This window comes from Gastrolobium bilobum, unplaced genomic scaffold (assembly GCF_033153095.1).
Source record: "Gastrolobium bilobum isolate Gb01-03AN ecotype WA unplaced genomic scaffold, APGP_CSIRO_Gbil_v1 utg25398, whole genome shotgun sequence".
NCBI lineage: Eukaryota > Viridiplantae > Streptophyta > Magnoliopsida > Fabales > Fabaceae > Gastrolobium > Gastrolobium bilobum.
In genome coordinates this window covers 152,578-178,041 of record NW_026897820.1, presented here as the reverse complement: position 1 = coordinate 178,041, position 25,464 = coordinate 152,578, and the positions used below count along the sequence as shown (strand labels likewise).

Sequence of the window (25,464 nt, the reverse complement as noted above, 5' to 3'; positions counted from 1 at the left end):
CATTTGATAGGTGTGCATCATGTTTTATTTTGGTGGACTTAGCCTATGCTCACCTCTTTTGGTGTCTCTTTTGTTGATGGGAGCCAAGGATTTGATCATAGTGTTTTGTAGATAAGTCTCATGGTTATGTATTAAAGACACTTGGATATTGCGTAATATGGTACTTATTGTATATATGATGGAAGGGCGTGGATGCCTATTTTGATAAATGTGTGTCTTGAAATAGCTAGGAATCGTGTATTGAAGTAGTTGTATAATGTCTATTAGGTGAAAGAAAACCTTTGGGGTTGAGAATCAATGTAAATTTAAGAATATTATGTATTTTTGTCCATTTATCGTATCCTATATGATATATTTGGACCCTTGTGTCTTAATAGAAGTTGTAGATCTTTTTCTTAGCTTCCCAACGAGATCAAGATTGCGTCAATCGGATAAGTATAACTCAAGTTAGGGGTAAAATACTAATGTCAGGTGAAATCTCCAGACCGTGGCGCTATGAGCGCCAAAATTGGCGCTGTCAGTGCGGGATGACGCAAGGAAGTCAGTGTTCCCGCGCTACGAGCGTGGGTTTAGCGCTACCAGCGTGGGACCCCTGTGCAATTCAACACCTTTTTTTCAAAACTTCATAACTTGAGCTACGGTACTCTAAATTGAGCGCGGTTTGAACCCACGTGTAGCTAACGAAGTTTTTTAAAACCCCCTTTGCTAAATAATCAATTATTTAGAGCTTAGGGTTTGGTTATAATCAATTATAACTCCATCTGCTAAATAGAGATTTTTAAAAAATGTTTATTCGTTATTTAATCGATTAAAAAAATCGATTAAAAAACCATGTTTTAATCGATTAAATAATGGGGCCAACGATCAAAGCATTTTTTGATCGAGTATGCCCCGTGTGGTGATCTATTAAACATGAATAGATTGGTGGAATATTTTGGGTGAGAGACAAAATAATTATTCTTTAATTAATGAAGGGCAAAATCCTTCCAGTGATGTTAAGCAAATTTTGGTGAAACATGCATTCCACCAACCTCAATATATGGTAGCGAGTAACAGCCAAGGGGATCAACAAGCGAACTTCTTGATCCTTTACTTTTCGGTCCTTGAAATCTTTTGTTGTGTGTCTATAATTGTATAACTAATAAATTGATCCGCCAACATCTTACATGCTACAACCATATATCTCCTCTCTGCATCCTGGCAAATTTGCAAGTGCTTATCTGCGCTGCAGCCAAATATCTCCTCTTTACATCCTGTCGAATTTGCTAGTGTTTTTCGATCTGCAGCAGCGTAATTCTTAAAAATAATAAGCGTTAGGGTACATTTATAAGACATAAAGATAATTTCTTTGATAAAACAATAAATGAAACATTATCAGTAGTATTAGTAGATGACATCTACCCAAAAATTACGGGAAAAAAGAAAAAAACGCCCAATCATTATCATGCAACTATTCCCTTAGTCAATCAAAATGGTCAATATAATAAAAACAATAATACACCTTGCACCATGAAAAGGAAATTTACCTTCACTAGTAAATGTAGTTTACTTTCCTCTTCCATCCTCTCAATGATTCCTTGACTTCGTAACTCCTATACCTGGCATTAAGATTCCAAATTTGGTAATCCAGAGCCATTTAGACATCCAGATGCAGAAATAAATTTTTTTCAAGAAACAGTGAAATTCTTACTTATTTGCATCAGAATCTGGTAACTTTGGAGATGAGTTATCAGTGCCAGGGCTTTCTAGAGGATATCAAGCTGACATTACTTACATAAATTTTCAATTAGTGCATTTAAGTTTAAACTGTAACCAAAAAGTTTATACTATTATTTGTGCTGCTAATGTGTGATTCCAGCCTCGTTTCATGAAGATGAGTTCCAAAGTCAATCTAAATGTGAGCAAGGGAACATGGATAAACAGTTATTGAAATATTGAAAAAGACACTGATACCTAATTGGAAAATTTCATATTAAATAAATCAAATGGAAGGCATACAATTCGAAAGTACTGAGAGACAAACCTACCATCTTTGCATCCCTTGTCAGAATCTTTTCCTATTTGCTTGTCAAGTCTGTACTTTTGCAATGCAACAAAGAATAGTATGAATCAGAAAATTGTCATAAGTTTCTATTTCACAATATATTCTATAATTGAGTGTTGCAACAATGATATGCAAATGAACCTGAAGATCTCTCTTTGAGTGATAGAGTGTTAAACCCTTCACATTTATTGTCCTTATGCTCGCTCCTGGTGTGATTCTGTAAATAACAATTTTAATAAGATAATTGTAGAAGAAGCCCTAATTAGAACAATTGATCAGACAGAGGATAGTCTAATAGTTTGAGGTAGAGCTCGATATTATTCATTTTTATAAGAGTTTCCTAGGAAGTATTCACAAATTATAACATATCCCCACTACAAAGTGAGAAGAATAAATGCCACTAGATTTCTAATTTTTGGTTTTTCTACCTTTTTCGATGTTCTTTTAATGCCTTCGATCTGCTACAAATCAACATTGATGTGTATACCACCTTTAAAAGCATAAAATCACCATTTGAGTTAAAATACAATTTTAAACATAAAAGAATGAATCAAGAAAACTTAGAAGAGGACTTTATCCCCGTCATACACATGAAGAACTTTTCTCAAACAACGAACTTAAAAGGGTTGAGGTACAAATTACTGAAAGCTTTCTCCGTCCCTCATTCCTGGATAATGGCACTATGTTGAGTAAATGTTAATCAAAGTTCTTCAACCCATGACCAAGTCCTTTTTCTTTCCAAAAGAATATAACTTTACAAAAATCTCCATAACATAAGTTTGTGGAGAGAATACATATATTGTAATACATACATAAATAATATACTGACGAGCTATTAGAATGATGTTCCCCAAGCCTTATTGAACTTACCCAATCTCATTTGGGAATGGCCCATGCAAATTTCGAAACACCTTCCCTATCTTCAGTCTATGTAATCGTTGCAAGGTCAGCTGCCTCAGTTTTATGTGTTTGTTGTCTTTCAGCTGACATGTAGTGATTTATTTGTCTTACTTGAACTCTAACAAACTTCATCAACTTTAAAGGTATATCAAGCAATTTATTCTAGCTGCCAAAGCAGTCACACATCATCCTTATGCAGTGTCATTAAAACAATATGCAAATGATGACAACAAGTCCATGAACGATTTAATAAACTCAAAATAGGTACAGAAAGTCAAAGTAACATTCATTACAAAAGATTTCAAAGCAGTCACAAAGTGTGTCATGTAGAACCAAACTTCTATCAAAATACTAAGCGAATGATTACAACAAGTCATAGCAAGACTTCAAAACTAATTGTCAAAGCAGTTACAAATCATCGTTTTACAATGTCATGTGGAACCAAGTTTTTATCAAAACACTAAACAAATTTCATCATTCAATTTGCTGAACATTAGATAGGAAGGAAAACTCATTTTCTTTCATAAATAAAACACATAATGGGAAAGCACCCTCCACAATTTGTGACACTGCAAAAAAGAAATCTTTGAGTTTGAAGAAAGGCATAGGAAATCAATAGTGAGCACAATAGTAAAAGTAACAAAAATTTCAACTACTCACCGAACATTTTTTTTATCGATGGAAAAACTTTTTCCTTTCGTGACATTGTGAATTTTGAAATTGTTCAGTTATACCTAAATGATCCATTAAAAGCCATACATGTGTAAGCAACTCACCACCTTGGTTTAGTTGCTTAGCATAATGAAGCCCTCTACATTGGCTTGCTGCATGGCATAGAATCTCCACCCACACATGGCTGATCATTTCCCATTTTTGTTCTTTAGACCAGTTCTCCATCTCTACAGATTGTATTGATTTGGAAAGCCTGCATGCATCAAACAAGACACACTTGCTTCCGACTCCTTGAATCACAGATGGTGAAATTTCTGTATCCACTTGAAGTATTGTCTCACAAGCTTCATTTTTGTTTACTTCTAAAAGGCCACACACATCAGCACATGTTTCTTCAAATATAATCTGCCAAATCCCACTGGGCAATATAAAAAGACACACAACAAAGAGATATAACATATAATTTGACAACAATTTGCTTGTTATCCAACTTTGGGTTTCGACCCAACTTGGGTTGTCAGATGTGTCCGAATGATAGCAAAGATCTGTAGCAATATGCCAAAGCAAAATGCTTTCATCAAACTTTACCTTGACGCTCTAATCAACAACAGAACAGTTCAACTTGTCAAGGACTCGACCGCCCCGGTGGGCGCATAATAACTTACATGCTTCAACATCCAATGCTTCGTGAGATTTCAAGTTAAGCTAGTAAAAAATGAGTGTTTTCAATTCTGCAGGTACAACAGTTGTTGTTGGTAGTAAAATTCCTCAAAATACTTATAGATGCCAAGGAATTTTTGAATTTTGATGCATTTGATCGGCTCATCTTTCAAGGCAAAACTCATGAGATTGAATTGTGACATACGATTAGACCACCTCTTAGCATGTGAGAGTTTACAATTTCTCTGAAACTATGATATGAACTTGTAGAGAAAATTGACTCTCCAATTCTTTTGCTTGCTCAACCAAAACATTCCCCGACTTGAATAAAGTAAAATAATAACAGCACAAATCTCAAGCGAAATAGTAACATTGAAGAGCACAAAAGTATAAATATGGTAATTATTCATATGACCTTTATCTATCACAAAACAAAAGGTCAGAAGTGCAGAGAGTGTGCAAAAAAAGCTCACGGATTTGAGGAAAATGCCGAGGCGAGAGTAAGTCAGCATTGCCTTCGTGTATAGTAAATCATACATCAATTCAAGCTCAATCTCGATCACTTGAAAAACATAACCCCAAGATTTATTTTGAAAGAAAACTTGGCTGTTTTTGTGGTCTTCAAAACTGAGTATGAGATCAGCAAATAGACACTTGAAAATCTTAAAAAAATGGAATCCATTATGTAGAAAAGAAGCTTCTGGGATACAACTATTTGCTATTGCCCTTTGAGAATGATACAATATTGTGGGAGTAGTTTCAATCACTTCCCCTACGAAAATAAAATCCCCTTCAGTATCCCCTTCAGCTTGTCTTATACGGTAGTTATTCAAGAATTCAACATAATCAACATAATCAGATCCTAGGTCTGGGAGACTGGATTCTCTGAAATTTTTGCTGCTTGCCAACCTCAATGACCAAGCCCTCTCACCATATTTGATTATTCCTGCAACGAGAACTGGAATGGCAACGTAGTTAAGGTGGCTGCCATTCTATGACTTGAAAACCACGAAAACTATTGCTACTAGGTGATAGATTGACACAGGAAAATGTTGTAGCCATAATTCATTATCCTCAAGAGAGTAGGAAGTGATTGTATCAGGGCCACCAAGATGCAAAAGAAGGAAAGGTGCCCAGTTCGCCATAAATATGAAGTTGGGGTTTAGTGATGGATTTTTACTGTCCGAGAAAAGAGTGCCTAGCGCCAAAGTTGCAACACTAACTGCTGACAGATAGTTGAACCAGATAAAAAACTGTGTCAGTCTACCAGTTATATACCTCCTTCTGTTACCATTAAATAGAAGGACTATTTGCAATAAGAGACTTACGGACACCAAAATCTGAATTCCCAATACATTCCATGCTTTTGTTAGAACAGGGATAACACTAGCCGTCATGGTTTGTCTTAGAATATATCTCCTGAAATTTTGGGATGAAATGAGAAAAAGTAAAGTCTCTTGAATGTGTGTGACTAGATGAGGGGGTGTGAGTGCAGCAGAAAAATGAGATATCTTTTACGGGACGATGTTGAGTTAAAGGAAGAAGGTTTATGAGCCCTTAGCAGTGAGTGTGAGTGAGTGGATATATGGAATCGGAAATTTGGAAAGGTTGAGGTTGAGTGAGGGAACTCTATATACTGGAAATGGAGAAATGAGAAAAAGTAAAGTCTCGTGTGAAGAAGAAAGTGAATGTGTGTGATTAGATGAGGGGGTGTGGGTGCAACAGAGAAATGAGATATACCTTACGGGATGTTGTTGACAGAAAGTCAGGTTTGTGGGAACAGATAGCGTGTCCCTCGTCTCTTAGCAGTGAGTGTGAGTGAGTAGCTATATGGAATCAAAAATTTGGCGAGGTTGAAGTTGAGCTAGGGAACTCTGTATACTGGAAATGGAGAAATGTGCAAGGTTGATTTCTCTTTCAGTCAGTGAGATGAGCTTATGAGAGCGTGGAGAAATATGCGGTATCGTGTAAGAATAAAAGTTACACTACCTGTCCGGTTGTGAGGAATACTGATCACGTACCCCTTTTCTTTCTTCAGGATTTCATTATAGATCACTCAGGAATGCTTGGTCTCTGTGCAAAATGTGGAACACAACCCATTATATATGCAAACAAAGCACCCAGCAAACAACGGATGGCTATACAAATGATTTGATTTATATAATGTTTGTTAACCGGGGTGAAACATAAAGAAAAAATGTTTGAATTTTTAATGGGGGAAGTTATTTGATGTAATTACTATTGATTTAATTTAAAGCACATCTTGATATTAACATGTATGAATTAGTCACTCCATAAGTAACTAACATCAGCACTCATATACAAGTTTTAGCATTTCCATTTCTAAATAAAATCTGCTTGCTGGGAAGTCTTACCTTAGTATAACATAATCTTGTTGAAATTATAACAACACTTCAGCTAGTTTGCTTTCAATGAGTGATAGCAAGTATCTGATCTCAAGGTATTCCAGCCATGCTTACCCTGCTTTTGAAAAAAAATAAAAATAAATAAATAAAATCTAGGAAATAGGGCAAAGTGTGAACTGAATATTCCTTAAAATCAAAATAACAATAAATAAGAAGGAGAATGCTCGATCTCTGTTCAAAACGGGGAACCCAGCCAATTATATATGGAAACAAAGCACCCAAAAAACAATGAATGGCTACACAAAATGATTTGAATCATGTAAAGTCTGTAAACCAGCTAAGACATAAAGAAAAAGTTTGAATTTCTAATGGGAGAACTATTTTAAAGAAAACTTCTAATTTAATTTGAAGTATATCTTGATATAAAGCTATATGAATTAATCGCTCCATAAGTAACTAACAGTAGCATCTACTCAGATAGATACAAGTTTTAGCATTTCCATTTACAATTAAAATCTGTTTGCCAGGAAGTCTTACCTTTATATAACAGAGTTGTGTTGAAATTATAGCGGCACTTCAGCTAGTCTCAGGTTTGCTTACTCTGCTTGGAGCACTTCAACTAGTCAATCTCCTTGTATCGAGTGATTGCAAATATCTGATCTCAATTCTCAGGTATGCTTACTCTGCTTAATTCGCTGAAGAAGGGTTGTACTATGACTTGAAATGTTTTGCTTTTTCCTGCAATGTAATGTAATTCCAACGCATGTCGTTGCAGTGTTGTTGGAGCAGGGAGCAGTGGTACTAAATTTATGTTATTGGAGTGGGGAGCAGGGGTACGATGGATAAAATTCTGTTATTTTATGGTGCCTGCATTTTTTATTTTATGGTAAACCTTTTGTGCCTGTTTTCTTTTAAGTCTTGTTGCAGTGTGATAGCATGTTTTCTGATACCTGCATGGTTGCAGTGTTATAGCAAGGGTAGTGTATACGAAAATTAGATAAAAGAGTGTAACTGCATACAAGTGGACAGAGCAAGACACAACATCACCTCACTGTTTATGCCCGCTCGAATAAAAGTTTTAAATTCTTTTCTTTTTTAAAATCGTTGGATAATCAAACTTAATTAATTCAACACCAAAAAATAATTAAATAATTTATTGGGAGGAAGTTTGAAATTCTTTTTTTTTTTGGAGAATAAAAAAAAAAGAATTTAAAACTTTCTCCCAATAAATTATTTTGTTTTTTCAAACGTACAATAAATTATTTTGTTTTATTATCCTCCTTTGTTTGATCATCTATTATTATATTAACATTATTTCTCCAATCAACAGCTCAGAGTAAACCTCAAAATGACATGAGTTTTTATAAACTTTATAATATTGTACGTTTGTTGGGAGGAAGGCAAAATGTTTGTTTAGTGTGAGTCCGGGTAGTAACGAGTGTCAGTGACTGGGTTTATGGAACCAGAATTTTGATTTGAGGTTTCAGGAGGGAATTCTATCCGATTGGAATGACATTTGCATTTCATTTGCCAATTTTTTTTTCCACTCTCTCTCCTTCTTTATCTATCTCTTTCTCTCACTTTTTTTTGGTACATATATCTTTCTGTCACTTAAAATGACACAATTTCACATCTTTTAAAATAATACACACTTTTCCCAGAGATAAAATGTCCATTTTCTTGGATCAACTTTTGGTTATTTTTGCATTGTGTGCTTTAAACATTGTGTAATTTTGATTGTTAGTTGGAAGTAGGGGTGTAAATGGGCTAGGTCGGCCTACAGGGACCTACGGCCTAGCCTATATTAGGCCAGACTTAGCCTGTTACAAATAGTAAAATAGAACAGGCCTAGGCTTTTAAAAAAACCTATTTAGAAAATAGGTCAAGATTTTTTTGTACATCTCGGGCCTATAAGTCTATAGGTCAGCCTATATTATATTATTTATTTTAAATAAAATAAATAAAATTATTATTTTAATAAATTTGAATAATAAAGTAATATTATTTTAGTTATTCTTTTAATTGTTGAATATTTAATAAGCTTAAATAGGCTTAGGCCAAGGCTTTTATTTTTTAAATATAGATCATGCCAGACTTATAATTTGGGACCTACAAGACTAACAGGCCAGACCAAACCCAATTATTTTTACACAAACTTAGTCTATTTAAATCAAAATCCAATCTAACCTAATCTATCTGCACCTCATCAAAAAGCCTCAAAAAAATTAAGTTAAATCCTCGTAATTAATCTTGCAATGGGCCACGTCTTGGATACACAATAGAAGCCTAGAATATTAATTATTTTTAAAAACTAAGTATTAATTCATTTTTTTATGTGTGTAAGTATACTTTTTTATTTTTTCTATTTTAACTGACTGTTTTAAAATATTCAATTAATTTTTTTATAAAATAAAAATCGTGTTTGGAAAAGAAAAAAGGATCACGTTTGGTTGTTGCTGATTGGAGTGAACGACAGTTACGACACAGTAAGAGAGAGAGAGAGAGAGAGAGAGAGAGAGAGAGAGAGAGGCGGCGATGGGTGGGTCGTCGGAAGATTTCTCGGTGGTGGTGCTGGCGTCGGACCTGGCCGTGGATGCTCGACCCTTCTTGGCTCACGAAGAACGAGAAGAAGAAGAAGAAAGGTGGCACGAGTGTTCACAGCACCTTTCCCCCAACGAAGACTTCTCGGATCTGGATCTATTGCAATTCATTCGATTCCAAGGCTCCGACAAGAACTCCAATCGCATTCTCCGTGTCGTCGGCAAGTACTATCCCGGTAACTAACTGCGTACTATCCACTCTTTTCTTGTTCCTCCTAATCCCAATTATTATTATTTTGAATTTTGAATTTTAGGTTTCGTAACTTTATATTCAAAATCTTGGTGTATTTTACTGATTTGTTTGGCTGAATATTAGTTAAGATGATGCACTATGTACTCTTGTTTGCATCTTGAGTAGTTTCCTCTTAGAAATGCATTTGTCAACATCAATTTCTATTGCTTTTGGCAATTAAGTGAGGTATTTTTGCTTTCAAATGGTGTGCAGCAACGGTTGTGAGTGCAGAGCGGTTGAAAAGGTATGTTTTTCACAAAATTTGCAGTGAGTTGCCTGATGGGCCATTTTGCATAGTTTACATGCACAGCACCGTTCAGAAGGAGGATAATTCCCCTGGCTTAACTATCTTGAGGTGGATCTATGAAGAACTTCCTTCTGATTTCAAGGACAGGCTTCAAACTGTGTATTTCGTCCACCCTGGCCTTCGTTCCAGGCTAGTCATGGCTACTCTTGGCCGGTTTTTCTTAAGTGGAGGGTAAGTCATTTCTTGATTTCTTTGCTGAAATGGATATTGAAAATCACTTATTCTGTTGAGGAGTATCATTTACAATGTATGTTAAGGAATCTGATGAAATGATATGACTACAAAATACGTTTGTAATCGTCTTGCAGCAGCTATGATTTTCATCAATTGAAGTGGATGACAATCTTTTTTTTTTTTTTTTTTTTTTTTTGTGTATTGTTTCTGATTGTTGATTTTGTTCTTTGTTTAGATTATATTGGAAGATCAAGTATGTAAGCCGCCTTCAGTACCTTTGGGATGATATAAAGAAAGGAGAGATTGAGATACCAGAATTTGTGCAAAGTCATGATAATATTCTGGAGCATAGACCACTCACAGATTATGGCATTGAACCTGACCCCTTTAACTTGAGTGCAATGCCTTCAGCCTCGTACCCGTTTGGAAAGTACGAGGAGAGATGGGCAGCAAGGGATTATGTGTCTTAGTATGGTTGTCACGTAATCATCTGATAAAACTCAACTTTTGTACAGAGTAGCTCTGATATTGTACTTGTTTTTCATGTATACTCAGTCTACGAGTTTCTCTTTTTGTTGAGTAAAACTTGAGTAATGACTACATGTTCTACATATCAAGAGGAACTTGTTTCAGTATATTAATCTATGGAAGTTCAACATGTACGTTTTCATATGATGATACATTCTTGAACATTCCTTGGTGATGTTGATATACTGGTATTGTATGAATTGCTCCCCCTTTAGGTATTAGTTGTGTGCTGTGCATGATGTATGGTATTAATGCATTCGATTTGGCTGGACGCTTCTAATGTCTTCTTAAGGCTTGTTATATGTGACCCGAATATCTGTTTTTAGGTTATAGCTTTGATTGAATCATAGACTTACTATTCTTTTTCCTGAAAAACTCAGTCTTTAGATATGTTGCTAAAGCGCAGAAGATGCTCAAAATACAAAGGATAGGAAGGCAAGCCGAGTTCTAGGAATAGTTTTCGTCTTGAAATTAGGAAAGACAGCAATGATTGCTAGAATCAAATGAGCACAGCAATTTTAGAGAACAAGCTCCCTTTTTAAGGATAAAATATCAGTCTTAGTTTGCATTCCTTAACACTTACAAAGAGATGTCACAAGCCCCTTAAAGCTTTTTATCTTCACCGGAATGTATATTTTTGGGTTTTAGCTGTGATTAAATCATAACCTTAGGTTCGTTATCCTGAAAAACTCATTTAAGTATGTTGCTAAAGCCTAAAAGATGGTCAAAATACAAAGGCAACGATTACTAGAATCCAAAGAGCATAGCAATTGTAGAGAACAAGATGCCGTTTTTAAGGGCAAAATATCAGTCTTAATTAGCATCCTAAATACTTAAAAGATGACACAAGTTCCTTATTTTCATTTTTATATTTTAATTTATGATCTGTATGGTGTATTCACGTTCTTGTTTGTATTTTATTTTTTTAATTCTGGTTTGTTTCATCTTGAAAGGTATTGATCTGATGCCAAGAACAACATAAAAAAAATATAAAGCAGATAGGAAAAACAGAGGAAACTAGTTTTATGGTGAATACATAAGCAATAACTATATGAGGATAAAATTACAACAACGATATTACAGGTTAAGGTAGTAATACAATGTATGCGTGGTCAAAGCCACTAAAATCAAACCCTATCAACCCAAGAAAGAAAAAGAAGCAGTAACAGTCGTCGCTAATATGTTAATATCGCTCTCCTGCCATAATTGCAGCGTTCAGAAGCATTCTTCGCAAAGCCAGCAGCAACACAGAGCAAAGAGGCTGCATCATCAATAAGAGTTACAACAGTGAGAAAAATAAATAAATAAATAAATAAAGATAAGTGTTTATTGCTAATAAATATGTTTGTTGGCCTTTCCCTTCATGCAGGATAACATATGTATGTGTGTATTAATCATTAAGCAATAGATGCTCACCATCCTTCAATGAAGCCCCTCTCTCCTTTCTTCTTACTAGAGAATAACTTTCTTCCGGTAGGAGGATCCTCGGTTGGGTATCCTGAAATCACAGGACAATGAAAAGTGAGTCTTGTAAGATCTTCAAATTAAATTGGTCGTGTTTGTGCATATTTGTTTGAGAGAGACATAGTGAGAGAGAGATTGTCTGTGTATAAGGGAACCTGGTGGAGGCTGGTTTTCCTGGGTCTCTGGCTTCTGCATTTTGGAGAATGAGAAAGTGAGTTTGTATTAGATCTTCACCGAGCAGGTCAATGTATTGCACTTGTATCAAGCTGTGTGTCGGTATTGAATGATTACTCTAATGGGGATCGTCTAGTTAATATATAGACCTCGTGACATGACACTACATATATGTTAAAATATAAGCAAGAGAGGGTTTCCCTTTGTTTGGAATACTCATAGACCACCTTTTTTTTTTTTCATGAAGCTACCTTTATCTTTTAGATTACAGCATAAAAATAAATAAATAAAAGAATCTTTATCTGTTGGAGGTCGGTTGGCTAACGCTAATCCATTCACACGCCCTTTTGTGTACTTAATTTTTTTTATGCGATTCGTTTCTATTTATAAGTTTTTGAAATGCCACTTTCGACTTAAACTCCTCCCTTTGAAGCTTTTCTTGAAACTTTTCAGTTTTCACATCTTTCTGTTCCACACTTGGCCTATATATTAGATTGAAAGGCAACTTTGACACTTCACATGATTAGATGAGGAAGCAAAATAAGAGCAGCCCTTTTTATTCTTCTTTCTGATTGTTAATTTGGATCCTTTGCTTAACCCAGAGGACAACAAAAAGCAGTGATGCACTTGTTATAAAAGAATAAAGGCACAAATAAATGTGTAATAGACGTCATATTGGCAGAGTTTGTCAAACATTCTCAACAAACCCACTTAACTTTCATGGGCACACAACTTTTGTGACGAATATATTCCTCACCCGTATTGGTAAGAATTCTTTTACTTTATGAATGGATTTTCTGTGGGAGAGTAAGACATCAATTAAGCCATGATGTTTGAATTTAATTGGTGCAAGTGTTTTATGGTGGAGCCGACTGAGCTGGAAGGAATTTGGGATTAGCACGATGTAACATCATTTACGTAGCAGATTTAGTGCACACGTTTGCACATCCAAATCCTACAAATTTCGTGTTATACTTAACTTTGACATTGTTCACTAAGCGACTAAGTCTAAGATTCGACGTGGAAGGATACCAAACCTCTTAGAAACTGTTTGTTAGTGGTGGGCTTACGTTCATACATGTAGATGCGATTAAATGTCCCTTTGCAGTTGCCCGTAATTAACACAGAAATTGTTAATTTTCACATCTCCGTTTGGCCCATTTTTTATTTTTTTAGTAATACATATGCTTATGTTTTCTAATTATAGATTATATTAAGCGCAGCTTATTTCCTATCATAATTTCAGTCATATGCCAACAGAATATGAACCTCAAACTTTTAAACTACTTCATTATATTTAAAAAGGTTGTCCACTTCTTCTGGATGAAATTTTTTGCAACAAACACATTTACATTAGGATCTGTCATCGGATCCTGCCATTTAAAAAAAAAAATCAAGATCCGCCGGCTTAATCTTAATGTAAATAAATATTGCTGCAAAATTTCTAATTCAAAATTGTTGAAGTATCTATTTCGTGGAGACATGATGTTTGTTTATTGAGTCAATAAGAATATGCAACTGGTTTGCCAGAATTTATTGGATGCAACTTAATTTTTCTTAAAAAAAAAAAACTCATAGTCAATGATTACTTTTCAAACTATAATTATTATTTTTTTTGGAATACAACTATAATTAGTTTTAATTAGCAGCATGTAGTTTCGAGAAATAAAATATTTGGCTAATGGTTAGGACCTTCCTTTTCTGAACCATTTTCTTAAGTTTACGGCAAGAGTGATAATATTTCTGCCTTTTGTTTTATAAACTTCTCCGTCTTAATTTTAAATTCGTCTGATAATAATTGAGCTTACTTTTATTTAAAATAAGGCCATGAATATTTTTATAAACTTCTCATTTTTATATTTTTTAAAAGGTGGAGCACAATTCAGTGAGCCACATCTCGTGGTTACTTAATTTATTTTTTATTATTCAAAATACTTACGCCTCTTTCTTTTACTTTGTGATTGAAATGTCTCAACCCTTTCATTTACACTTCAAGTTTTTTTTTTCCCGTCTATGAAATACGTCTTGATTTTACCAGCGGGACGATGCCCACGGTGTCTTGAGCAAGTAGATGTTATGTTTCATCGTTACTTATACGAGACATGAGATACGATACAACATGTCAACATGTTAATTTTAAAAAATATCATATTTTAATATGTTAGGATATGCTTTGATATTAAATAATATTTTTAAAGGTTGTCATTTTAAATGACATAAGTTATATCATTTTAAGAGAGATAGACACAAGGAATTGAAATCGTGGAAGAGAAAGTGGTTGGTTTTTTTTTAATTTAAATTTTAAATAAAAATATTATTTTGTATTTAATCTCTCTCTTAAAATGACATAACTTTATGTCAAATACTTTTTACTATTATTAATATATATAATATAATTTATATTTAATACATATAACAGTCTATAATAAGTCATAGAACCAATCAAATACTTAAATTTCGTAACATAAATATAAAGCAAAAGTAATTTTTCATACCTTGTTAATTTTTTATGTCAAATTTCATAACAAAAAAATTAATTTATAAATGATTTTTTCATTTTCAATTAATAAAATAAAATTTAGACCTAAAAAAAGTGTGGGATGTGTGTCAAAAATATGTGTCAGAGCATTGATCACATGTTGAAACGTGTCGGTATCCGACACACAATTTTTTTTGAAAACACGTGTCGAAGCTTTCTAGAACACATATATATATTTTAGAAAAATTTTAAACGAGTATTTAACTCAATTTTTTATTATAATTTTTCTAAAACTCTTTTAATTTTGTTTATGTCACTAGAAAACTTTAGAAGTTACGTAAGTTTGAAAATAATTTAATCAAGAAATATTACTAAAACATTTAGAAAATTTTAAAGAGTTTGGAGCAGTGTTAATAAAACCAGACCGACTCGGCCGAGTCGATCTGGAACTGGTAAACCGGTCCGGTTGAAACAATGGACCGGCCATACATCAGAACCGGTGCGATCCGGTTGGTTTTCATGAAAATCGGTGACCCGGTCCGGTCCAAAAAAAAAAAATTCCAAAATTGTATTTTTTTCAAAAAAAAAAATCATAATGGACATATTTGAATATTTGTTTGCCTATTGGCTTACATAAGTTATGTACCTACAACACTAATATTGTCTCAATTATGCACTATACATAAAATTTTGATTTGATTTATAGTTGGAAATGTCATTTTCTGAACCTAAAGCCTCGTATCACGATCATTATATTTTTGTTTGATTCCTTATGGATAATAATATGTGATTTATTATTTTTTATATTAAAATATTTGAAATTTGCATCATTTTTTTTAGATATTTATGTATGTTTATAATATTTTAATATAAATTAGAAAATTGTATATAATTACCGAGTCATGCGATTGAACCAGTAACTCAATACCTCAACCGGATCAATGACCGAACCGATTTTAATAACATTCAATTTGGAGGATTAAGAAAAGAATTAGTATCGTAAGTAGAGATGTATTCTACGATTACGATGGAAATCGTCAAAACATACTAAACTTTCTACTACATATTTGTTTCACTCCATTACCAACTTCTTACAGAGAACAAACAATTGTGTAGTTTCAAATTAAAAAATTTCTTATTTAATGTAAGAAGTGTAAAACATCAATCCAATCCAAAAATTTAAACTATTAAGTGTTGGTTAATTAATGGTATTATATTATATTTATCTAATACGCCTCTTCATATAAAAATTTATCGGGCTTGAAGAATAGATAATGCATCAAGTTCCATCTATTTGTATTAAGAAACTCTATGATATTTAATTTTTTTAAATAAAATGGGAGGCAATAAGAATTAAACTTGTGACACTTGACCACGATCTAATACTACGTAAGGAACTAATTTAATCTAAAAACTTAAACTATTAAGGTTAAATTGACGCTTTACAAGAAATGGGATATCATAAGTATAGGTAAAAATCAAAAGCTCTGCCTCCCTCTCGATCTATTCTAATAATTACAAATCTGATTTGACTTCTGGCTCATTTTTTTAAAAGTCTAAATTTATTCTATTTTTGAAATAGACCAGGCCAAGTTAGACTTAAGGTAGACCAGATTGTATGTCCCTGATAGACCATTTAATATCTTTACACCCATAAATTCATTAGAAAAAAGTTTTTACAAAGAGATAGAGACGAGCTGAAGAAACGAAATTGAGGTTAGTATACAAGTAGGAATTAAGAGTCTTAAAAATGTAAGTCTGATTTTTATATCTAGAATTAATTATTATAACTATTAATCTGACTTTTAGAGATGTTTAACTTAATTATTTAATAAATAATATATTTAAAAAAAAAAGATAGGTAAAAAGAAGTGATACTAGATAATTAAGATTTTCCATATTATTTTTGTTATTTCTCACCTTTCATTTATTTCATATTGTGTCTCAGTGTGTGACTTGCATTTGTACCTTGCATTTTGGGCTGGGTAGAGTTTGGAAAGGAGCTTGAATGTGTTCCGGGCTCGGCATTATGATCAACAGTTTCTGGGGCACACTAATTACATGCAAATAATTTGTTTATTTTTTTTTTAATAAAATTCTTCAAATATAATAAAGATTGAATTAAAAGTATGATTACAATTGAATTAAAAATATTTTAAAAATGTAAAAATAAATATTAATGATATAAAAGTTATAAAAGTCCTAAAAAATTAATTTAACATGTCAAAATAATATTGTTATTTTTAAAAAATTAGATATATATAAATTTAAAAATATATTTAAATTTTATTATAACTATACAAAATAAAATTAAGTCATAAAAATCATCAAATTTAAACAATGAGTTTTCTTAGTATGCTAGCCATCTATTTGGTATGCAATATAAATCTTTTTATTGTGTTTTATAAAATTAAAAAACGTGTTTAAATTAATTTATTTTTTACCGGAAGTTTTTCAACCAAACATTTTTTTTAATATTTTGATTATATGCATTTTCTTAAAGTTAAAAAAAATAAACATTCAAAGATGTATTAAATAAAATATTTATAATCGTAAACATTAAATCAAACCATTCTTGAAACATGCATGTAAATAAGTACTACTATATGTAAATGTAACATTTTGCTCAATTATATGTAAGTACCATCAATAATTTATAATGAAATAATAAAAAATTATATAAATATAAAACAATATATGTGTAAATAATATTTATGTAGCATTATAAATTTTTTTTTTTGGATATTAACATTATAAATTTCGTACTCCTTATCTTTTCCTTTACTGAAGTTTTAGTAGATAGGCATAGGCAGCTAACCTCTGAGGCCATCAATATCCATAGCCTTTTGATTATGCTTTTAGACAGGCAGTACGGTTTTAGAGACATAGTTGGCCCTTCTATGCCCCCACATGGATCAATATCATGCACCTGATATGATGCTTCACCCGTTACCCAAAATCTCTAACTAATTGGAATTGCTGCATCTTATAATCCATCAATATTGACACGTAATACGAATAATACGAAATGTGACATGACACATTATTTTAACTCATTAATTTTAAAAAATATTAAATTTTGATATGTTAGGACATGTTTTAATATTATATAATATTTTTAATTTATATAGCATATATTATATTTAGTATTTAATAATTTAACAAAAAAATAAAGCTAAACTTATAACACCCATCAATTTTGCAAAGAAACATAATATATTCCAAATATTTATATTAAACTCAATAAAATCGTAATTCTAATCTATCAAATATAATAGTTGAAACTCAAAATGCAACGCAACGTAACATTTGTACATTTTTGAGTCTTTACAACGAGAATTGGAGTGTCGAAAAATGTCAAAGTGTCGGTGAGTGTCTAAAAGTGTCAGACACGACACGTCAGAATTTTTGAAGTGTCGATGCTTCATAAGTTATATCCATAAAAAGTTTTGCACATTCATGTTCCTAATTCAAGTGGACTTCTTTGTACCCCATGACGAGTAGATTTTTAGTACAACTGAATAGGTATTCCTTATCAAATATATATTAAAAAAATGATATATAAAAAATCATAAAAATAAAGATAATAAAAATATATTACTTTTTTTCATATTTGACAAAATATATACCGGGTGATCGGTATATTCATAGTATCAAAAATATTTCCCAATTAACATCCCCCATCTCCCTCCCCTTCCACTCTTGAAAATTTTTCAGAAAAAAACTTCTACAAATTGTTATTTATACAATAAATCCCCAAAAATCCAAGCATCATAACCTCATAACCTTCAAGACATAAATTAATAGCAAATGGGTAACTTATTCTTATATCAATATAAGAACAAGAAATTTTATATTTAATTTTTATTATTGAGAGTGTAAAACAGTTAAATATAAATAAAATTAATATATATTGAGAGTGTAACCTTTTTTTTTTTTTTTTTTGATAACAGAGAGTGTAACTTTTCATACTTACCTTATCTACATGTCTCCAGATCAGAATCTCAAGTAACTTCTACCCTTTCTCTCTCCTTTTGAGATTATGATCCAATAATGTTGGAGATCAATAGATAGAGTAGGCATGAAAAAAGATAGACATAATATCCTATGTCATTCATATACATTAAGCAGTGGTGTCATACTAATAAGATGCCATATGTCAAAAAAATTGGTTTAATATTGATAAGAGTTACCGCAACTTCAAAATTGAGGTCCTTTACTCATCTAAATTGAATTGTATAATTATTTATATTTTAATCTTTTTGTGGAATAATTTATTAATTTAATGCGAAAAGACTTGCATTTTAGTAGTGTGTATTCAAGTCATGTATTATCACTATGTGAAACTTGTGCAAAAAGCCAATGCATACCTACACACATTGTGTATGCAAGATGCACATGAGGGAGGACATAATTTTAATGTGCATGGAAGTGATGCGCATCTTGCAGAGCGCGACGTGTTGCAGAGATGCACTGATTTTTGCATGAATCACATATAAAGATAATGCGCAAGTTAAATATACATTATTAGAATGCACCTTTTCTCATTAAATTAATAAATTATTTATCAAAAAAATTGAACTAGTAAAATATTTCTAAATTTACTTTACATGGAAAAAAAATCTCAAAATTGCTCAAGTCACTGGTACAATTAAATTGTAAAACCTGTTTATATAAAAAAAAAAATTTGTAAGACCGCGTTAATCTTTACTTTTAAAATGTGTTACTTCATTTATTTATGACCTAAAACAAAAAGATCCTAGGGAGTCCAATCATGCTTGTCGAATGTTCAATCAGTGTTCACATTTTCGTATGTATTCATTTAGGGAGTGTTTGGTAGAGGATAATTTTTTTTTATCGGAAAAATGGTAAGAAAGTCAGTTTGATGGGAAAGTTTAAAAAAAGATGTTTGTTGACCAAAATATTACCAGGAAAATTTATTTAAATTTGTAAAATCTATGTTCGGGAAAAACTTCACACATGTTTTTTACTTCTCCAGTTATCTCAAAATATCACATCTCAAATGGTATTTTGTAACAGTGAATTTCATCGAAAAATCAACACAAAAGTCATTTCCTCATCCATCCTATTTGTCTAGTATTTTTTTCAAAAACCTGAACCAAACGTGATATTTTCCAATATCCACTTACACTTACCCATCAATCTCAAAATAAAACTTCTACCAAACACTACCTTAGGGTGAGTTTGGTACGAGTATTTGTTTATTTGGTATGGAATGATGGGAAAGTGGGGTAAGGAATATTTATTTATCATGTTTGGTATGAGTATTGTGAATAAGATACCAGTAATTTTTCCTCAGTAAACCACTTTTGAACTACACAAAGACAAAAAAATTTCCCACTCAACCTTTGGTATTTTTTTTTCCTTGATCTTGGATTCTGAAAATGTAACATTTGATTCATTTTTTCCTAAAAAAAACAACATTTGATGATGACTCACTTTTTATATTCAAAAAATTAAGGATATTTTGGTAATTTTTATTCTCATTCCCATCAATATTTTACTATCAACAAAACATAACATCAGTAAAATTAACTTAACTTTCTCGGCAAAATTTTGGTCAACCAAACACTTTTTTGTAACTTAATGGGGATAAAAAAATTCTTACCAAATCCCTAACAATCTTTTTTCCCCGATAAAAAAATATCTAACATACCAATCGCCCCCCCAAAATATCATGTATAGTATATGATAAGACATAATAGTATAAGATCTTATTAAATTTTAATATTATTCAGCATTTGGTATGGTATTATATAAAGTAATATATTATACAAGATAAGATTATTCAATATTTGGTAATATACTATATAATACTAAATAAGATAAAAATAAATATTTTTATCAAAAAATATTTAATAAAAAAAATATATAATTTTTTTAAATATGTCATATGATATTAAATTGTACAAAAATCTATTATTCAATATGTCCAGAAAAATATTAATTTTTATAAAAATAAAAATCTTCAATATTTTAAAAATTAATATATTGAAAAATTAATTTTTATTGTAATATAATTATTAAAATAATATATCTTAAAAATTGTACTGGTCAGTCATATTAATACATCAACAATTAATTAGGCTTAACTCCATTCTTTTAAATCTAATTAACTTATACATCATTTTGATGTATAAAATTATATAATAATCGCACCAAATAATTAAAAATATCATAATATATAATATAAATTTATACTATTAAATCTTGGGTTTTATAAGAGTTATGTTGTAGGAAAAATAATTGTGTAATATTATAGAGATTCATTTTGCGTGCCGTAATTTTTTTTCCTTTTTTCTTCAAAAAGTATAGACCCCACAAAATATTGTATGTAAAAAAAATTTGTTATGTTATGTTAAATAATAAATACAAACCTCTTAAATCTTATACATGACACCAAATCGCCTTTAACGTAGAAAGTAAGACAAGGGTACTATTGCGGAACAATCCTCGTATTTTATTTTACATTTTTAATTAGATGTATATTTTTTACATGATTTATCAACACTTCGTCTCGATATCCTTAAAAAAATTAGCTTTTTGGGGCTTTTCCCAAAAAGTTAGCTTTTTATTTTAAACCATAAAAGATAATAGTCACATCATATTAATTTGAATAATTTACAATTCATTTATGTGGAATAGCTACGGAGATCACACATACTACATACAGAACGAGGAAGAATTGAATAAATTCAGGGCATTACCAAATTTTAAATATTGGTCCTTAAATTATTTTCTTCCTTAAATTTAAAATAAAACATATTCATGCAATGAAGGCCCTTGAATTTCCCAAGTTATTTATGAGACGGTTTGTTGTAACATAATCAAAGTGTTTAATTACAATTTCAGCAGAACTTTTGTGGAAAAAGGTGTGTTATTTAAAAAGATACACCTTACATCCTTTCACTTTTACAAAGAGATGAAATTCACGTCTTTCAAACTTTTTCCCTCATTCTATCTCTCATAATTTATCTTTTTTTCTCACTTAAAATGACACAATTTTGTGTTCTTTAAAATGATACATATTTAACCCCCAAGGGTAGCTCAGTTGGCAGCTGAGCTCCCAAGGGATTGCTTGGTGCAGGGATCAAACCCTGCCTCAAGCAGTTTCTTGAAAAATCTTTGGGGGCCAGAGGATAAGCCAAAAAATCTTTGGTTGGGGGATTAGTCTCGTCATTTCTCCGGTTGCGAAGCTTAGTGCACCCACTGTTACAATGAAGGGCTAGCCCAAACGGGCCGTACCCCGAGGGCATGGTGCCCGGAGAAGGTTGAATGGAGATACCTCCTGGCAATGTACCAAAAATAAAATAAAAAATGATACACATTTTTTTCAACTTTTATATATGTTATACAAAGGTCCTAAAACCTGGTATAAGTAAAAATTAAATTTTTTATTGTAAAGTAAGTGATCCGGATAAAATATAGGCTCAATCAAAGCCCCATAAGGAAAGCCCAAGCCCTTCCGAAGCACAAGGAACAAGCATTGACGCGATGCCCACATCGCAGCGTTCCAGACGCGATATCCCCATCGCGATATACAGAACGTGATGGTCTCATCACGGCACACAAGACTCGATTCTCGTATCGCGCATGAAACCTTCTAAGAGAGGTAAACGTAAGGCTCAAGATAACTCCACCGCGCCTTAGCTCCAGTAAACAACGAACAGCTCTAGCGAACAGCTCTAGCTTGCCTCTAATCTACTACTAGACCCTTTGGAAGATAAGGCTATATAGGTCCCCTAAATAACTTGTAGCCCAAGGCTGGCCACTCAGAAGCCAAGCCGCCTTAACTAAGGCGGCATCCCAGTTACTATATAAACACACGATATACCACCAAGGTACGATCATCCTTTACTTTAACAAGATAACACACCTGCCTCTGATACTAACTTAAGCATCAGAGTGTCTTCGCAAGTACCCCCCATTTGGTGCAACGTGCCAACGTGAAGGACAAAAGCTCAAGATCAGTCCGACAGCAATACTTGGCCCAGGCCAACAACGACGTAAGGTGATTCAACCATGTGTGATTGGGCTCTATACCTATAGGCCAGTCCATACTGTATCTGGTCCGATCATTGGCGCCGTCTGTGGGAACTTTTACCCACCTTTCTCTAAAAGCATGGTTGACACTCGCAGCAAATCCCAGAATGGCTCCAAAGGAAAGCGGAAGGAGACCCCTACTTCCCGTGAAAAATCAGCTTCGTTGGTGGCACCAATTCCCATCCACCTGGATGACCCACCGACACCCCAACATCTGTTGGATCTCATCACACTACAGAATAAGAAAATCGCTCAGCAGAATCGAGATTTAGCTCGATTGAAAAAAGCTCAAAAGAACAAAGACAAAATCCAAGAAAAAGAAAAAGATCCGGAGAAAGAAAAAAATCTTGAAAATTCTGATGAAAGTGAACCACTCCATGCACACTCAGTTGATAACCCAGGACCTTCGGGTCACAAAAGTAAGAAAGGTGAAGAAATAAAAGATACTCATGAGAATGAAAATTCTCATGGAAATTCAAGAATATTCTCTCGAATCGTTCACCCTTTTGTTCCTTGTATAATGAACATCCCAATTCCTCGGGATATCAAGATCTCAATAGAAAAATATAATGGCAAGGGGATCCACAAGAGCATCTGGAACAGTTCCAGACAAACATGATGGCACAGGATGTGGCAGATCCAATAGCATGTCGACTGTTTCCGACAACCCTAAAGGAGACAGCACTTAGGTGGTACTCAGCGTTGCCACTTAATTCGGTGCAAAGTTGGGAGGACCTAACCAACCAATTCCTCATACGATTTGCAACGAGCAAGGCGCAATACAAATCTACGCACGCGTTAAAAACTGTGCGTCAAGGATCTAAAGAAACTTTGCGTGATTATCTAAACAGATTCTTCGATGAAGCACTTTTGGTCATAGATTTGGATCCACAAGTCTCACTACACATCATTACTGAAGGACTAGTTGAAGGCCCTTTCTCCATGTTGCTAGCCAAACAGCGACCACGCACCATAGAGGAACTACGCGCACGATCAGAAAAATTCATCAACCTCGAAGATTACAAGCGCTCACGAGAAATTTCTAACACCAGGGCCAACACGGACAACTTTGAAAGAGATATCCAGAAGAGTTTTCAACGAAAATTCCGTGAAAAAAGAAAGTGGGGAAAATATGACAATTACACCCCTTTAAACACCTCCCAAAGACGTATTCTGAAGGAAGTATTCCAAACAGGGTATGTACGGGTCAACAGACCACCCCCAATGCCGCAAGGAGTGCAACGTGATGAAACTAAATTTTGTGAATTTCACAATGACAAAGGTCATACAACTGATGAATGCTTTGCGCTTAAAAATACCATTGAGGCACTCATACGAGAAGGAAAACTCCACGAGTTCATTTCCAGTTGCAGGGAGTATAAGGCGCTGAGGAGGCGCGATAGAAGTCCAGACCACGACCCAAATTCCAATGAACAAAGGGCGTATCCCAGGAGAAACTATAACCCTGCTCGTAACAATGATCAAAGAAGAGCAACTCTGACTGACAGACGTCAGGGAACTCCACCGCGAAATAGACAGCGAACCACGCAGCAACAGCGCGATGGACTACCTAATAACGCGGCTGGAGTTTTAGCTACCATTGCAGGTGGATTAGCGGGAAGAGGTGCGACAAAATCTCAACGCAAAAAGCATCTGAAATCAATCATGACGGTGCGCGATCACGCTCTCCATTCCACTTCTCGTAGTCAAAGACAGGCCATAAGTTTTGACAACGACGACTATGGCGACATCATCCCAGACCATGATGACCCGCTGGTGATCTCAGCTTGCATGGTTAATCTCCAGGTAAAACGTATTATGGTTGATAATGGTAGTTCAGCTGATATTATTTTCTTGGATGCTTTTCGCGCGATGCACATCTCAGAGGAACATTTACTTCATGGATGTTCAGACCTAATTGGCTTCGCTGGAGAATGCGTACAACCTAAGGGCACCATTGAGATATAGGTAACCTTTGGAATCCTGCCTCAGACGCGTACTATCAAAGTACGGTTTTACGTTATTGAATACGCATTGGCATACAACATCATCCTAGGAAGACCAACCATTGTCGTACTCAAGGCAATCATCTCTATGCCCCACCTTTTGATGAAATTTCGCGATACATCTGGCGCAGTAGTCGCTATCAGGGGTGACCAGAAAGCAGCGCGCAGCTGCTATAATACTAGCCTACGAGCCAAAGTCCCTTTACCATCTGATGACAAAGTCAAAGCATCTGTCAATATGACAGATCTCGATATGCGCGAAGATTTGCGGGACACACGTTCTCAACCTGATGGAGAATTGGAAAACTTTCAGGTAGGGCCACTACCTGAAAACGTCACCAAAATTGGGCGACACCTCCCCGAAGCCGAGAAGAGCGTGTTGGTAACAGTGCTATTGAAACATAAAGATCTCTTTGCTTGGACAGCAGCTGACGTGCCAGGAGTAGACCCAGACATTATTTGTCACCATTAACGTTAGACCCCAAAGCTAAACCAATCGAGCAGAAAAATTGCAAAATTTCCCCAGAAAAATAGATGGTGGTAGAGACCGAAGTAGCAAAACTACTTGATGCATGAGTAATCAGAGAAATCACATACTCTACTTGGCTTTCCAATGTCGTACTAGTCAAAAAACCTAACGAAAAGTGGCGCATGTGTACAGATTACACAGATCTCAACAAATACTGCCCAAAGGACTTTTATCCACTTCCCACCATCGATAAATTGGTTGACAATTCTGCAGGATACCAGATCTTATCCTTCATGGACGCATATTCGGGCTACAACCATATTTC

The 25,464-nt window shown here is 33.6% G+C and overlaps 2 protein-coding genes and 1 pseudogene across 2 annotated transcripts; 2 read left to right on the top strand and 1 right to left on the bottom strand.

Annotated features, from left to right (window-relative positions):
* Nucleotides 1-995: 995 nt before the first annotated feature.
* Nucleotides 996-2,369, bottom strand: LOC133310621 (protein PHR1-LIKE 2-like; annotated as a pseudogene).
* Nucleotides 2,370-9,092: 6,723 nt separating this feature from the next.
* Nucleotides 9,093-10,721, top strand: LOC133310634 (uncharacterized). The gene is made up of 3 exons (XM_061511597.1): nucleotides 9,093-9,418; nucleotides 9,688-9,952; nucleotides 10,191-10,721. Exons 1-3 carry the CDS (start codon nucleotides 9,178-9,180, stop codon nucleotides 10,423-10,425), a joined length of 741 nt encoding a protein of 246 aa, XP_061367581.1. The 5' UTR covers nucleotides 9,093-9,177; the 3' UTR covers nucleotides 10,426-10,721.
* A 12,558-nt stretch (nucleotides 10,722-23,279) lies between these two features.
* LOC133310620 (uncharacterized) lies at nucleotides 23,280-24,632 on the top strand. Its single transcript, XM_061511583.1, has one exon. The coding sequence runs from the start codon at nucleotides 23,280-23,282 to the stop codon at nucleotides 24,630-24,632; it is 1,353 nt and encodes a 450-aa protein (XP_061367567.1).
* Nucleotides 24,633-25,464: the final 832 nt, after the last annotated feature.

Excerpts from the sequence above, each read along its gene's own strand:
- LOC133310634 (XM_061511597.1), top strand. The coding sequence starts at position 9,178 with ATGGGTGGGTCGTCGGAAGATTTCTCGGTGGTGGTGCTGGCGTCGGAC. Across the intron at positions 9,419-9,687 it reads CGTCGGCAAGTACTATCCCG|CAACGGTTGTGAGTGCAGAG; the intron begins GTAACTAACTGC and ends AATGGTGTGCAG. Across the intron at positions 9,953-10,190 it reads CGGTTTTTCTTAAGTGGAGG|ATTATATTGGAAGATCAAGT; the intron begins GTAAGTCATTTC and ends TTCTTTGTTTAG.
- LOC133310620 (XM_061511583.1), top strand. The coding sequence starts at position 23,280 with ATGATGGCACAGGATGTGGCAGATCCAATAGCATGTCGACTGTTTCCG.